Raw genomic sequence first — 16,166 nt, 5'->3', positions numbered from 1 at the left:
CAAGGTGTTGGGAGGATAGGTATTTGCAACAGTGAAGAGTGAAGATTATAAGTAGAAGGCATAAACTTCTATTACTTCTACAAGTCCTCTTGAATACATCTTTACAGATGTCTTGACAACTACACGTCTTTACACGCAATACTTGGTTATATCCCTTATATTTGGTTGGCAAAAACCATTTCAAAACCAAATGGAACACTATACTCCGCCAATGAGGTGAGTTTGTCGATATGTCTTATTTTTTGCTAATATTATTACCTTTGTTTCTGTTTTGCCTAATATTTGCGTCTTTGAATTTTTGTTTTGTTTTGCTTAAAATATAGGAAAAAGATCATTGAAAATTATCATCTATTCTTTGTTTCTGTCAGTCATTGTCTTTTGGCCTCAAATTTATTTTAGTAGCTCTAGTATACCCCTCAAATTGAACGGGGAGAAACAATAGCAACTTTGATCGCAAGGGATATGAACCGGTTATGTTTGAATAACAAATTACACTTAGGAACGATTAAATATATATATAAATGTAATAGATGACGCACAAATGTTGTGAAAATTTCCATGCAAGAATTGTATCCAATTTCCCATGCTACAAATTTTTCACATAATGTTGTAAAGGCAAAAAAGAACAAAGGCCACATTATAAATCGAACATGCTAAAACATTTTTGAATGTTTTTCAAATACGGATTTGATCGACAAACATAGAAGTCATATACTCCTTGATTTTTCCTTGGGGATTGGTGAATCCTTCATTTACATTGTAGGCGACGGTCATCATGCGTGCAAGATCAATAGTTGCCTTAAGAAGACAATGTGACACGCCAGTTGTTGTCAAGAACTCCTCATTTAGTGTCTTATTGGCATTTGCAACCATTTTATAAAGCTCCTTAAAAGCTTCCTCTTTGGTAACCCCATATTGCTTCATATAACAATTGACGGCATTCGTGACATATCCTCTACTCATGTCATCCTAATCAATATGTGTAAGTTGGTAAGATAGATAAAACAAGAAAGTGGACATGACCGAGATGTGAAAAAATGGTTTATGTATTTGTACCTCATAACCCATTAAATCATTCATAAAACGACCTTTTATAAATAAAGATTGGACGAGTTTTGGTCTGGATTTTAGCCACTCAAAAGCTTCTTGCGTAGCCATATTTCCCATAGACATGAAAATACCCGCCAAGGTCGCACGCACTGTGACCTCCACCTCACCAACCTCCATGTACTCTTCAAAGCTAGGCAAGTGAGCAGCTTGTGCCCATTTTTCGAGATCAATGTTGGCTTTCGCAGCTGCCTTAAACTGCGCATGCTCAAAATTAAATATCCATTTATACGACTACAAAAATATTCTTCAAAAACTGTTTAGTTTAAAATAATGAAATACCCAAGACTTCTTCCTAAAAATATTAACTCTATATGAGTTTTAAAAAATTCCAAAGCCATGAGATAAAATATATTGCCTTGATTAATGTATAAAGTTATATATTGCATATCTCAGTCTGACATAATCATACTTACAAAGAAGAATTTCATTTGGTTACCTCGTATATTGTGGCATTCACACTGTAAGACCTTCCTTCTGGCCTAAGTTCTCTTTCAAACTCTTCAAAAGTATCCAAAATGAAGTTCAACACAAATCTCAAATAATCAGGTTGTTTATCCATCGCTTGATCAGGAGCCCAACTGTACATCATAATCATTGTTTATCTAGAGTTTTGATAATAAGGTTGTATGTGTGTTTAAGTCGTATAGTATACCTTTCCAAGCTGTTGGCGAGGCTTTCAGCCTCAGGAAGAGACGCATATCTATCAAATGTGTCATCTAGAAGCGCTAAACCAGTGAAGTATTGAATCATCATAGCCCTTGCACGTGAGAGTTGTGGCTCAAAGAACACCGCTTGCACAAGGAAATGATGTTCAACGATTCTGTCTCTGAAGTAAGGGGGCAAGTTAGTTGCAAACTCTAGCTCTTTGTACCATCTTGCATCCAAAGATATAGTTATGTAGTCAGAATAACTTCTTTATATAAGGATTGTAAGTTAAGCCAAATAAATTGAGGAGATTACATACTTTGTAAGAATTTTGAGTTCTTGAAGGTATTGGAGTTGTCCGAACTTGAAACTGAGCTTAGCAAACTTGAGTAGAATCTTATCATTGTATTTTTCTTGTTCATAGAATGGTATGAATTCCACTGGGACTAACATCTCCATATTCCAATGCTGAGGTAGAACAAGAGCATTTCGTATACGCACTGAGATGTGAGGTGGGGACGTCCCACTTGAAGCTAATGACTCCAAGTGGTGTGATGTGAAGCTCAATGCTTCGTCCAATATATAATCTTTCGCTGTCCGCAAATGTGTAGCTTCATATAAGCTTAGCATACCCTTGGCATCTCCATGAAGAGATTCTTTAAAATTTCCATTGCTCCCTTTGAATCTTCGGAAGACATCTGTTGACCAAAATTAGATGAAGTTGTTAATTAGAGATAATTAATCAACACTTGCTCGGACGTCAATAATGACCAAAAGCCTACGTAGGGACTCCTTTACCGGAAGATATGTGGTGACCATATCTCCTTAAAACCCAAAAGATGATGGAAACTGTGTACAAATCATCTTCACCAGCCATCATCTCCTCTATGTTCTCGAAAACCTCTTTTAGAGTTTCATAGATCTCGTCCTCGAAGTGATATGCAAGGCCAAGGCTCACCAACAAATATACACAAAGTATTCTCTTCTTTGTCGAGTGGGAAGACATGAGTCTGTCCTTTACTCGTGGCTTTAGTGCATCGATCTCTTCTTTAAGGGCATCCATTTCCTAGAAGTAAGATATGTACACATGCGTTAACCTTCTCTACATCTATAGACACCAATTTTATACGTATATATATATATATATATGGAGCTACCGAGACATCGATGGGAATCGAGTGGAAATAATGAGTCCATTCAGAAGTTGGCAATTTCTTGAACTTGCGAATACGTTCTTGATCATAATACGTCAGAGTCTTAGTAGCCTTTAAACGAATATGCTTTAATGGCCTACCGGTAAATGACATCAGGGGAAAGCCAGTGAGTTTGCTTGACGGACATAAATTGGTCCAAGAACGAAGAAAAGTCTGAGAACCAAGTTTTGGCCAAAAATCTGATGTGGCTTTCATGTTCACTATAAAATGTTACGAATCCCGTCTTCATGATTTATAGTCCACATGCAAAATCCATCCTACGTATTTTAAGTAAAAAATAAACACAAAATTTTAATAGTCATAAATATTTCAATTAAAACAAGTTATCACATAGTATATTTATAAATATTATATACTTCAAAAAAATATCTATTTTATGATAGATTTTGTTGTGCAAAGTAAAAATAATATAAAATGTGAAAGATTTTTTTCCTGAACAGTCATTATATATTCCATGACAATCTTTTGACTCAAAGCTACCTTACAGAAAATTTTTGTTCCTAAACATTCTGACATATTTAAGTCAAATATTTTGAAAATTACCAATTCTAGTTTTGCAAACTTTCAACATAATAATATGTAGACCACAATATATATATATATATATATATATATATATTTATATCCTGCGTATTTTATTCTTTATTTTTAGCAAACACAAGATTTCAATACTTAATAAGAAAAACAAGATATCAATTTTCTGTTTAAACAAAGGAAAATATCAAATATACTAGACTATAATTTATTCTAAGGAAAAATTTGTTCATAATGGTCATTATATTCTGCAAAAATATTTTAATTCTAAGATACATTCCAAAAAAAAAAATTGTAATAATCTATACTATTAATTGGGAAGTACAAAAAGAGAAAAAAAAACTATATCATATATCCATGTTGCCAAATAGACCCAATTGTCTGCATAATTAAAAAAAAAAACATTTTTATCCCAAATATTTAGTACTTTCTAATATTGTTTATGGTTATTTACTAAATAACCAAACCAAACCAAAATTTCTAAAATATCTGAATATTTATTATATTACTGTATATCCAAACCAACCGTAACCAAATGAAACCGAACCAAAACCAAACAGTTAACTGAACGCTCCAGTCTAATTTTGACTAGGTCCGGGCGTTCAGATACTGTTAGAATTCGGATCGGGTATTTTAGATTTTCGGGTTTAGAGGTATAGGATCCGTTCGGGTATTTCTAAACTTTGGGTTTGGATCTGGTATATTTGGGTACCCGTTTGGATTTCGGTTTAGATGGGGTTTGGGTTCGTATTTAGAGATTTGAAAACCGTTTGGATATTCTAAAATTTTGGATACGAATTCGGATCAGATTTGTAGGATCGGATTTTTGGATCCAATTATTTTGCCCAGACCTAATTTTTGACTCTAAATTCAAGTCTTTTGTTTTTAAAAAAAGATAATTGTAACTAATTGAAAACGGGTTACAGTCCGAACAAAAATCAATATTATAATGATGTCTTTAATTCAAGTATGTGGAACTATTTACTCCTTTAAATCTCGCGGAACGAGTTTTTATAGGGTCAAAAGAGTTTAAACCCGAGTATAACATGTTGAGGTTTATTCCTTTGATATCTCTATTTGGATTATTTTGGTTCACGATGTTTTAATTCATTTCCACAATTTTTTTCCCGTTTGATAGTTTATAAGTATGATAGAATGATCAATCTGGTTCACAACTAATCCGGATTCATCATTATGTCAGTCTAAGTTCCATGTGAAATCAGTCTTATTTCAAACAATCATAAATTGGATTGAAATCAAACTAATACAAATTTGGATTATAAATTGGGAAGTACAAAAAGAGAAGAAAAAAAGACTATATCATATATCCATGTTGCCAAATAGACCCAATTGTCTGCATAATTAAACAAAAAAACATTTTTATCCCATATATTTAGTACTTTCTAATATTGTTTATGGTTATTTACTAAATAACCAAACCAAACCAAAATTTCTAAAATATCTGAATATTTATTATATTACTGTATATCCAAACCAACCGAAACCAAATGAAACCGAACCAAAACCAAGCAGTTAACTGAACGCTCCAGTCTAATTTTGACTAGGTCCGGGCGTTCGGATACTGTTAGAATTCGGATCGGGTATTTCAGATTTTCAGGTTTAGAGGTATAGGATCCGTTCGGGTATTTCTAGACTTTGGGTTTGGATCTGGTATATTTGGGTACCCGTTTGGATTTCGGTTCAGATGGGGTTTGGGTTCGTATTTGGAGATTTGAAATCCGTTTGGATATTCTAAAATTTTTGATACGAATTCGGATCAGATTTGTAGGATCGGATTTTTGGATCCAAGTATTTTGCCCAGGCCTAATTTTTGACTCTAAATTCAAGTCTTTTGTTTTTAAAAAAAGATAATTGTAACTAATTGAAAACGGGTTACAGTCCGAACAAAAATCAATATTATAATGATGTCTTTAATTCAAGTATGTGGAACTATTTACTCCTTTAAATCTCGCGGAACGAGTTTTTATAGGGTCAAAAGAGTTTAAACCCGAGTATAACATGTTGAGGTTTATTCCTTTGATATCTCTATTTGGATTATTTTGGTTCATGATGTTTTAATTCATTTTCGCAATTTTTTTTCCCGTTTGATAGTTTATAAGTATGATAGAATGATCAATCTGGTTCACAACTAATCCGGATTCATCATTATGTCAGTCTAAGTTCCATGTGAAATCAGTCTTATTTCAAATAATCATAAATTGGATTGAAATCAAACTAATACAAATTTGGATTATAAATACTATACTAAATTTAGTATATGAAGTCACTATAAGACTCATGTGTTATAAATCAAAACACGTAAGTGCAGATCCAAAATCTTGAAAAAAAATATTTAGAAAAAAAATCCCGCACATACATGCTGGTCCGATCCCTAGTTTTAATTAATAGACTATTAGTCAGATATTATGAAATATACCAAATTTCAATTAGAATAATATCAATAAATATATACAAATCGCAGATTAAAGTAGTTAAACTATGTAAACAATCATAGTCTAAACTCTAATTAAAGTAATCATATATGTTGAATAGAGATATGTCAATGTGACGTAGCAGCTGAGTTTGGAAGGCTGCACAAATTTCGTCTTCATTTGATGATCCAATGGCTGATGTGGTTCAAAAGACATAATTATATCAAGACACACACACAAAGCTTTCGCTAATTCAAAAGACATACAAATTAATTGTAAACAGTAGAAACCAAGAGATCGCAAGAAGAAAAAAAAACAAATGCCTCACTCCTGAATCAAACACTACAACATCTTCAAAGTTAATGCAGAGGCGGAAGCAAAGCAGGGGTTCTATCGGTTAGGTGAGAGATCACAGTTGTGAATTTGAACCAGTTTGTAAATGCGGATGATGTGCAAATAATAAAGTGCAGAAAGTAAATAACACAAGAACTTTGTTAACGAGGTTCGGTTTTTCCTACTCCCCGGGACCACGTCCAGATTTCGATTCCACTAGAACAAGAAAGCAAATATAACCTATTCGCAAACGCGTAAATCAAGCACAACCCTCTTAATTCACCGTTCCGTTCTATAACATGAAATCTTAAAGATAATTCTCTACCCTTAACTAGACTAACATCAAGCCTAGATTTAAACCAAGATAACCTAACCTTGGGCTAAACTCCCCCTGAGCCTAGACTTCAGATCTCCAACTCTCTGGATCAACCTTCACTCACACGTCACACCGACGAACAAAGAAGCTTGAACAACACAAGCACCAAACCGCGAAACTAAGCCGCACACCAACACAAAAAGCTCTCTAGGATTTATCTTTATGCCTCAGCTCTCTTGCTTCTCTAGGACGTGCCCAACACCTCCTTATATACCCATCAAAACTTCCTAATCACCATAGGAGAAGATTTCCAAATTTCATAAGAAAAAGACTTTTTCCTTTTTGCTATTTTCTTTTTCCTTGTAAAACTCCAATTTAACCAACCAAAGAAATAGTAGTTTTCCTCTTCAATTCATCCTCAAACTGTCCTTCAATATTGTCTTCTCAAACCTTCTAGAAACTTCTCACACACATAAAACACCAACAATCCTGTATCACGTCTTGTATCACACAGACACTACTTCAACCATCCAATACATCTTCATTCTCCCCCTTTTTGACTATGCTTGTGAACTCCTCAGTCCAAACTCCTAAACAACATCACCAAACACATCTTCATTCTCCCCCTGAATGAGTCACAACATGGTCAAAACTAATTAAAAAATTATCCCCGCTCTACAATACGCGGTTGATAGCCTAGAACACAACCTCCATAAAACTCATCTTTTCTAACCCAAATCTTGTTGCGCCTTAGATCTCCATAGTTAACCTCTTGAATGAACCTGAAACAATGCCTCTTAATATGTCCTTGAACTCCACAATGATAACATGTAGGACCCTGAAACCTTACATCATAGGAATTCTCCATTCGGCTCCTCTCTCTCAACAATCTGAAACATCTTGGCCTAATATGCCCAACAACACCACAATGATGGCAAACAGGTCGAAACACTTGTCTAGGTGCACTCTGGAATTCAGAAATTCTTTTACCATGCTCTTTCAAAAATACAGTCCCTGAAGCACTCTTTGAAGCAGTCTCTGGCACAGTTCCTGATGCAGACGTGATTTTTCCACTCGAAACAAACACCATATCCGATTTTGAAACGTTTCCTTCATATCCAAGGCCACACTTATCAGTCTTGCCAATACTCAGAATGTGATCTAACTTCTTTGTACCATTATTAAGCATTCTCAAATTCTTTTGAGTTTCTTGAAGTTGTACTTTAACTTGTGATGCTTCTTCTCCCTTCTCTGTTGCATGTTTCTCTGCTTCAATGACTTTAGCCTCTAACTCGAGCTTCTCCTTAATCAAAACTGAATTTTCATGAACTACCTTAAGCCAATGTGCATACAAGTTCTCATAACTCTTACCAAGTTCTTCATAACTCATATTCTCTCCATCATTATCACTATCAGATTCATGTTCAGATGCAGGTGCAGACACTGATGCAGACGCTGATGCAGACACTGATTCAAAACTATCTTCAAAAGTTGTAAACGCCACAAAATTCTTCAATTCTTCTTCTTCTTCATTTGAATCAGTTTCAGAATCACTAGTAACAACTTTCATAGCCTTCTTCTTATGCTTTTGTAGATTGGCACAATCAGACCGTACATGACCGTAGCCTTTGCATTCAAAACATTGAACATTGTTTGATGAAGTCTTCATCTCTTCACCCATTCTACTTTTTTTCTCTTCGCCATTATACTTCAGAAATTTAGCAAATTGTCTTGACATAGACGTGCCTTCTCTGTATGAAGTCATCACAACTGATTCAAAGCTCTGTCTTACTTCCTGAACTACCCTTTCCCTTGATCTACCCGAAACTACACTAAATCTCTATCGAGAACCCGCTCTGATACCACTTGTAAATGCAGATGAGGTGCAAATAATAAAGTGCAGAAAGTAAATAACACAAGAACTTTGTTAACGAGGTTCGGTTTTTCCTACTCCCCGAGACCACGTCCAGATTTCGATTCCACTATAACAAGAAAGAAAATACAACCTATTCGCAAACGCGTAAATCAAGCACAACCTTCTTAATTCACCGCTCCGTTCTATAACATGAAATCTTAAGGATAATTCTCTACCCTTAACTAGACTAACACCAAGCCTAGATTTAAACCAAGATAACCTAACCTTGGGCTAAACTCCCCCTGAGACTAGACTTCATATCTCCAACTCTCTAGATCAACCTTCACTCACACGTCACACCGACGAACAAAGAAGCTTGAACAACACAAGCACCAAACTGCAAAACTAAGCCGCACACCAACACAGAAAGCTCTCTAGGATTTATCTTTATGCCTCAGCTCTCTTGCTTTTCTAGGATGTGCCCAACACCTCCTTATATACCCATCAAAACTTCCTAATCACCATAGGAGAAGATTTCCAAATTTCATAAGAAAAAAACTTTTTCCTTTTTGCTATTTTCTTTTTCCTAGTAAAACTCCAATTTAACCAACCAAAGAAATAGTAGTTTTCCTCTTCAATTCATCCTCAAACTGTCCTTCAATATTGTCTTCTCAAACCTTCTAGAAACTTCTCACACACATAAAACACCAACAATCCTGTATCACGTCTTGTATTACACATACACTACTTCAGCCATCCAATACATCTTCACAGTTGAAATCAATGAGAGATTGAGTTCAACAAAGGATGTTGAGAGTCCTCCTCTCTAGCTTGACACAAGCTCTTTAGCCAATTAAGATTGTCTCTATTTGTTTTTTTTTTATTAATCTCCAAAAAACTGACTCAAACTAGGCGTTTTATAGCCTTGACACCAACAACCAAGATAAACTCAATCGGTCCCCAGAAAATAGGATATATTAGTATCCAAAACAAATCATAAACCAACGATGAAAAGAAAATAAAAAAAGTAATGACTAATAAAAAACCCATATGTCGATTTCTTGAAGCTCACAAAACAAGCAACGTAAGCCCATAAGCAAGGATGCACTGCATCAAAAGTTTTCAAACACAGATCTGATCGACGAATATTGACGTCATATACTCCTTGGTTTTTCCTTCGGGATGGGTGAATCCTTCATATCCATTGTAGGTGACGGTGATCATGCGTGAAAATCCATGCATTCCTTAAGAACACAATTTGACACGCAAGTGATTGTCAAGAACTCCTCATTTATGGTCTTATTTGCATTTGCAACCATTTTATGAAGCTCTTTGAAGGCTTCCTCTTCAGTAACTCCATATTGCTTCATATAACAATCGACCGAATTTGCGAGATATCCTCTACTCATGTCATCCTAACCAACATATGTGTAAGTTCGTAAGATAGAACATGAAAGTAGACATACACGAAATGTGAGTAAATTAGTTTATGCATTTGTACCTCGAAACCAGCTATATCATTCATAAGACGATTTTTAGTACATAAAGATTGGACGAGTTTTGGTCTGGATTTTAGCCACTCAGAAGCTTCCTTCGTACCCATTTTTCCCATAGACATTAAGATACCTGCCACGGTCGTACATACCACGACCTCCAACTCTCCAACTTCCATGTACCTCTCAAAGCTAGGTACGTGAGCCACATGTTCCCATTTTGCGAACTCAACGTTGGCTTCCGAAACCACCTTGAACTACGCATGCTCAAAAGTATTGATCCGCGCGTTACGGCTACAATATTTTGTTTTTTTACAACATTTTGAAATAATGATATAGCCATGACCTTTTATTTAAGAATATATATTAACCATGCGAGTTTATTCAAAATTAATTTCAAGCCATGGGACAATATATATTACCCTTCATTAATATATTGTTATACCGTATACATAATTATGTCCACATCTTAACCCTACAGTACTTAGTAACAAAAGTTAATTTGGTTGGTTACCTCTTCAATTGTCGTATTCACACTGTAAGATCTCCCTTCTGGACTAAGTTCCTTTTCAAACTCTTCGAAAGTATCCAATATAACATTCAATACGGATTTCAAATATTCAGGTTGTTTATCCATGGAATGATCGGGAGCCCACCTGTGCATCATCAATTGATCATCATCATCATCATAACCAAGCTAAGTAACCAACACGACCGATCATAATAACTGTTTATCTGGATTCTGGAACTTTGATACCTTTTCAAGCTGTTGCCAAGGCTTTCAGTCTCAGAAAGAGATGCATATCTATCGAATGTGTCATCTAAAATCCCCTGAATGACGAAGCTCCGAGCCAACATAATCCTTGCACCTGAGAATTGTGGTTCAAAGAACACGAATAACACAAAGAAATAATTTTCGACGCATCTTTCTTTGAAGTAAGGTGGGAACTTAGACTCGAAATCTATGTCCTTGTACCATCTTGCATTCAAATATACAAATATGTGGTTAGAATAACTTCTTTAACGAACTCTAAATCAAGCATAGAAATCCTAGTAAAATGAGGAGATTACATACTTTGTAAGGATTTTGAGATCCTGAATGTATATGAGCTGTAGAAACTTGAAACTGAGCTGAGCAAACTTGAGTAGCATCTCGTCATGATCTTTTTCTTGTTTATAGAATGGGATGAAATCCACTGGGACTAATATCTCCAAGTTCCAATGCTGAGATAGACGAAGAGCATTTCGCATACGCACTAAAAGATGAGGTGGACATGTTCCACTTGCAACTAATGACTCCAAGTGGCTAGATGTAAAAATCGTTGTCGCCAGATGTGCAGCTTCATACAAGCTCAACATACCCTTGGCATCTCCGATAAGAGACTCTCTAAAAGTTCCATTGCTACCTTTGAATCTTGTGAATACATCTATTGACCATATTGGATCAAGTTGTTTATATACAAAACAATTAGAGTTAAACATCAGAGTTTACTAGTTAGAGAATCTTGTACCTGAAGATATGATGTGACCATATCTTCTGAGAACCCAGAAGACGATCGAAACTGTGTACAAATCTTCTTCACCGGCCATCATCTTCTCTATCTGTTTGAAACCTTCTTTTAGGGTCTCATAGATCTCTTCCTCGAAGTGATGCACAATGCCCAGGCTCACAAACAAATATATCATAAGGATTTTCTTCTTTGTAGAGTCACTGCTTTGGGACAACATGAATGTGTCCTTCACTTTCGGCTTTAGTGCATCGATCTATGTACTAAGCGCATCCATTTCCTAATTAAAGTAAGATATGTACATTTCCGTTAATCTTATCTACATCTAAATATAGGATATATAAGGAAAGGATACTAAAGTAAATAGTTATCTCTTGTAAACACTATATATAATGTAACCCTAATGTCTAATAGAATTATTCAGTCCCGTTCGTCTACTTCTCAATCCCGTGGGGGATATCAAGGCCGATGTCAACTTTGCGGGGTTCATGGCCATAGTGCTAAATGCTGTTCCTAGTTGCACCTTTCCGCTGCTCAGTACAGTCCTCAATTTGCACCATCTATGGCTCCGGTTCCATGGCAACCTAGGGCTAATATGGTTGCTGCATCGCCTGCTTCCACTCCATGGCTGCTAGATTCGGGTGTCACACACCACCTTACGACCGACTTGAACAACCTCTCTCTTCACCAGCTCTACCATGGCGGTGAAGAAGTTACTATTGCTGATGGCTCCGGACTTAACATCTCGTATACTGGTTCCACCTCCCTCTTTACTCCTTCTAAAAACCTCCTTTTAAAAGATGTTCTCTATGTTCCCAATATTGCCAAAAATCTTATATCAGTTTATCGTTTGTGCAATGCTAACCAAGTGTCTGTGAAATTCTTTCCGGCTTATTTTCAGGTGAAGGATCTACGAACGGGGGTCCGGTTACTCCAAGAGAGAACTAACAATGAGTTGTACGAGTGGCCACTTCATAATAACACCCATTTCGTTTTTTGCTTCCTCATCATCAAAAGCTCCTCTATCTTCATGGCACTCTCGTCTCGGTCATCCATCACCACCTATTTTAAAATCTCTTGTTTCGCAATTTTCTTTACCTTGTTCTAGTTCTCAAAATAAAGATTTTCCTTGTTTCCATTGCCTTATCAATAAAAGTCACAAATTGTCTTTCTATACAAACACTATCTCTTCTTCCAAACCACTTCAATATCTATATTCTGATGTGTGGATGTCTCCTATTGCTTCACATGATAATTTCAAGTATTATTTGGTCTTAGTCGATCATTACACTTGATATACCTGGATGTATCCCTTGAAACAGAAATCAAAAGTGAAAGAAACATTTATTGCGTTCAAGGCTTTGGTGGAGAATCGTTTTCAAAGCAAGATTGGTACGTTGTACTCCGATAACGGTGGCGAGTTTGTTGCTTTACGTTCGTACCTGGTGTCTCATGGAATCTCACATCTGACCACACCACCACATACACCAGAACATAACGGTGTTTCTGAGCGTAAACATCGTCACATCGTCGAGACGGGTCTCACGCTTCTTCATCAAGCCTTAGTTCCAAAAGAATATTGGCCTTATGCGTTTGTCGCGGCGGTGTACTTAATCAATCGTATGCCAACTCCGGTAATTGGTCATGTCTCTCCTTACGCCAAACTGTTTCAACAATCGCCTAACTATCACAAGCTTCGGGTGTTCGGGTGTCTTTGTTTCCCTTGGCTCCGTCTCTACAACAGTCACAAACTTCAGGACCGTTCTCTTCCTTGTGTTTTCATGGGTTATTCTCTAACACAGAGTGCCTATTTTTGTCTTGATCTCGCTACTAAACGTCTTTACACATCTCGCCATGTCCAAGTTGTTGAGTCTAGTTTTCCCTTTGCTACCTTCATTCCCAAGGCATCTCCTATTCCCATTTCCGATTCATCTTCTCATCACCTCAATGCTCCCTCACATCATCAAATACCAGTTCACACTCCGCCACTCGTACACACTCAGCTCCAGGTCACGATTCTTCCCTCTCTGTCGTCTGATTCTCTCTCGACACCAATTCTGTCTCCGGATTGTGGTGGTGTACGAAGTGATGAAGCTTCTGGACAAATGGGACAGACTGAAGAAACAGGCCCAATTGTTGGGTCACCTGCACATTCGAGTCCCACAAACTCACCCTCCTCATCGTCGTCTCCTGCTCCATCGCCACAACCTCAACCGCAACCGGAACCTGACACATCACCGCAACCAAACCCACTCTCACCGCAACCAAACCCACTCTCCCCGCGAATTCCACAAAATGACCCTCCACCACCACCTGTTAACCATCATCCCATGCAAACTCGTCGCAAAAACAATATCCACAAACCAAATACCTGTTTTGCCTTATCCGCTCTCCTCGCCAAAAATCCCATTCCTATGACCATCCAACAAGCTATGCGAGATGATAAGTGGAGACATGCGATGGGTGAAGAGATCAATGCTCAAATACGTTGTCATACATTTGACCTGGTTCCGCCAAAACCAGGACACAATGTTATTCCCACAAAGTGGATTTATACACTTAAGTACTTACCTAATGGTTCTCTTGATAGGTACAAAGCGCGGTTAGTAGCACGCGGTTTCAACCAACAATATGGCCTGGATTACTCGGAGACGTTCAGTCCAGTGGTCAAGTCTGTCACGATCCATACGGTCTTACAACTAGCAGTCAATAACTCTTGGGCGATCAAGCAGCTTGATGTGAACAATGCCTTCCTTCATGGCACGCTCAATGAAGAAGTCTATGTTACGCAGCCGCCGGGATTTATTGATAAAGACCATCCACACCATGTATGTCGACTCAACAAGGCCTTATATGGACTCAAACAGGCGTCGCGGGCATGGTATCAAGAACTTAAGACGCATCTGCTCCGAATGGGTTTTCGTAACTCGCTAGCCGACACTTCTGTATTCATCTACGAACGTGGTACCGATGTTATCTACACTCTCGTTTATGTCGATGACATTCTTGTGACCGACAGTCTGGTAGAGCTCATTAACGGCTTCATAGATGCACTTGCTCGTAGGTTCTCTCTGAAGACGCCCACAGACATTCACTATTTCCTTGGTATTGAAGCCACTCGCACCTCACAAGGCTTACATCTTATGCAAAAGAGGTACATCATTGATCTTCTCAATAAAACCAATATGTTACACTGCAAGCCTGTCACAACACCCTTGCCACTGACTCCACCATTAACGCCTACTTCCGGGGAACCGTTTGATAATCCCCCTCAGTATCGCATGGTCGTCGGCAGACTTCAATATTTGTCTTTCACGCGCCCTGATCTTGCATTCGCAGTTAACCGTTTATCTCAGTTCATGCATGCACCCACTGTTCTACACTGGCAGGCCGTCAAACATGTACTATGTTATCTCGCTGGTACGGTCACGCATGGTCTCCTTCTACGTCCGGGTACTCCTCTGACTTTACACGCGTATTCCGATGCGACTTGGGGTGGTGATCAGTCCGACATGATCTCTACAAATGCATACATTGTTTATCTCGGCACCACTCCTATTGCTTGGTGTTCCAAGAAACAGCGTGGCGTCACTAGATCTTCCACCGAATCCGAATACAGAGCTGTCGCTAATGCCACTTTGGAACTTATGTGTCTGTTCTTTATTTATTGAGCTTGGCTTTCGCTTGTCCTCTCCGCCTGTCATCTACTGTGACAACATGGGTGCTACTTACCTTTGTGCAAATCCGGTGTTCCACTCCCGCATGAAACACATCGCCATTGATTTCCATTTTGGTTGGGAGCAAGTCCAGTCAGGAGCTTTACGGGTGGTTCATATCTCCACGGACGATCAACTAGCGGATGCATTGACGAAACCACTTTCTCGTCCGCGTTTTGTTCAGCTTTTTAACAAGATTAGAGTGACTCATGCTCCTCCATCTTGAGGGGGTGTATAGGATATATAAAGAAAGGATACTAAAGTAAATAGTTATCTCTTGTAAACACTATATATAATGTAACTTTAATGTCTAATAGAATTATTCAGCCTCCAACTCTATACTAAATACACACATATATGGACTTACCGAGACATCAAGGGGTAACGAGTGGAAGTGGTGAGTCCATTCAGAAGGTGGTATTTTCTTGAACTTGCGAGTACTTTCTTGATCATCACTAGTCAGAGTATTAGAGACCTTCAAACGAATAGGCTTTATAGGCTTACCGACAAATGAGGTCAGAGGAAAGCCATAGAGTTTTCTTGACGGAAATAAATTTGTCGTAGAACGAAGAGAAAATTGATATCCAATTTTTGGCCTAAAAAGTGATGTGGCTTCCATGTTCACTACAAATGAATATGATCTGGTTCACCAGAGTCTGGTGACCATACTACAAAATTCAGCGGTGGCAAATATGAAATTAAAATAAAAACAACATGTCTCATCAAAAAATATCAAATAGTAAATGATGCTTTTCTGACAGCGTTGGAAAATTAACCCAAGCATCAAATTAACTGACCCGAGCTTAACCCAAGTATCAAATTCAATGTTCAGCAAAAATGATTTTTTTTTTTTTTTTGTCTAACTTCTTTCTCAAAATGTCTACCAGTTATGATAATCAAAAATTTCATTGATGGAAGACAAGAAAGACTAAAATTGTAATAGAGATAGAGAGATTAATTAAGTTGCTCTAAGAACCTATTCTTGAATGGAAGCTACTCCCATAATTTCT

The 16,166-nt window shown here is 37.4% G+C and overlaps 2 protein-coding genes across 2 annotated transcripts; both read right to left on the bottom strand.

Annotated features, from left to right (window-relative positions):
- Positions 676–3,170, bottom strand: LOC104723014 (putative terpenoid synthase 7). Its single transcript, XM_010441305.2, has 7 exons — positions 2,913–3,170; positions 2,554–2,821; positions 2,075–2,453; positions 1,763–1,984; positions 1,547–1,688; positions 1,057–1,305; positions 676–969 (listed from the first exon to the last, which is right to left on the bottom strand). The coding sequence occupies exons 1-7, from the start codon at positions 3,162–3,164 to the stop codon at positions 676–678; spliced, it is 1,806 nt and encodes a 601-aa protein (XP_010439607.1). The 5' UTR covers positions 3,165–3,170.
- Positions 9,562–15,784, bottom strand: LOC104727891 (terpenoid synthase 9-like). The gene is given in 8 exon segments (XM_010446952.2): positions 9,562–9,668; positions 9,671–9,854; positions 9,941–10,189; positions 10,447–10,588; positions 10,690–10,911; positions 11,008–11,359; positions 11,444–11,720; positions 15,524–15,784. Coding segments are annotated over 8 exon segments (1,785 nt in total). The 5' UTR covers positions 15,776–15,784.

Source organism: Camelina sativa, chromosome 11 (genome assembly GCF_000633955.1).
Source record: "Camelina sativa cultivar DH55 chromosome 11, Cs, whole genome shotgun sequence".
In the NCBI taxonomy this organism is placed as follows: Eukaryota; Viridiplantae; Streptophyta; class Magnoliopsida; order Brassicales; family Brassicaceae; genus Camelina; species Camelina sativa.
The sequence above is the reverse complement of the archived record's forward strand: the minus strand, read 5'-3'. Positions and strand labels throughout refer to the sequence as shown.

What these genes read in the sequence shown, in the direction of transcription:
- LOC104723014 (XM_010441305.2), bottom strand. Translation starts at nt 3,164, where the DNA reads ATGAAAGCCACATCAGATTTTTGGCCAAAACTTGGTTCTCAGACTTTT. An exon ending in CTCGCCAACAGCTTGGAAAG is followed by an intron (nt 1,689 to 1,762) that starts GTATACTATACG and finishes TATGATGTACAG; the next exon opens with TTGGGCTCCTGATCAAGCGA. An exon ending in ATGATTTAATGGGTTATGAG is followed by an intron (nt 970 to 1,056) that starts GTACAAATACAT and finishes CATATTGATTAG; the next exon opens with GATGACATGAGTAGAGGATA.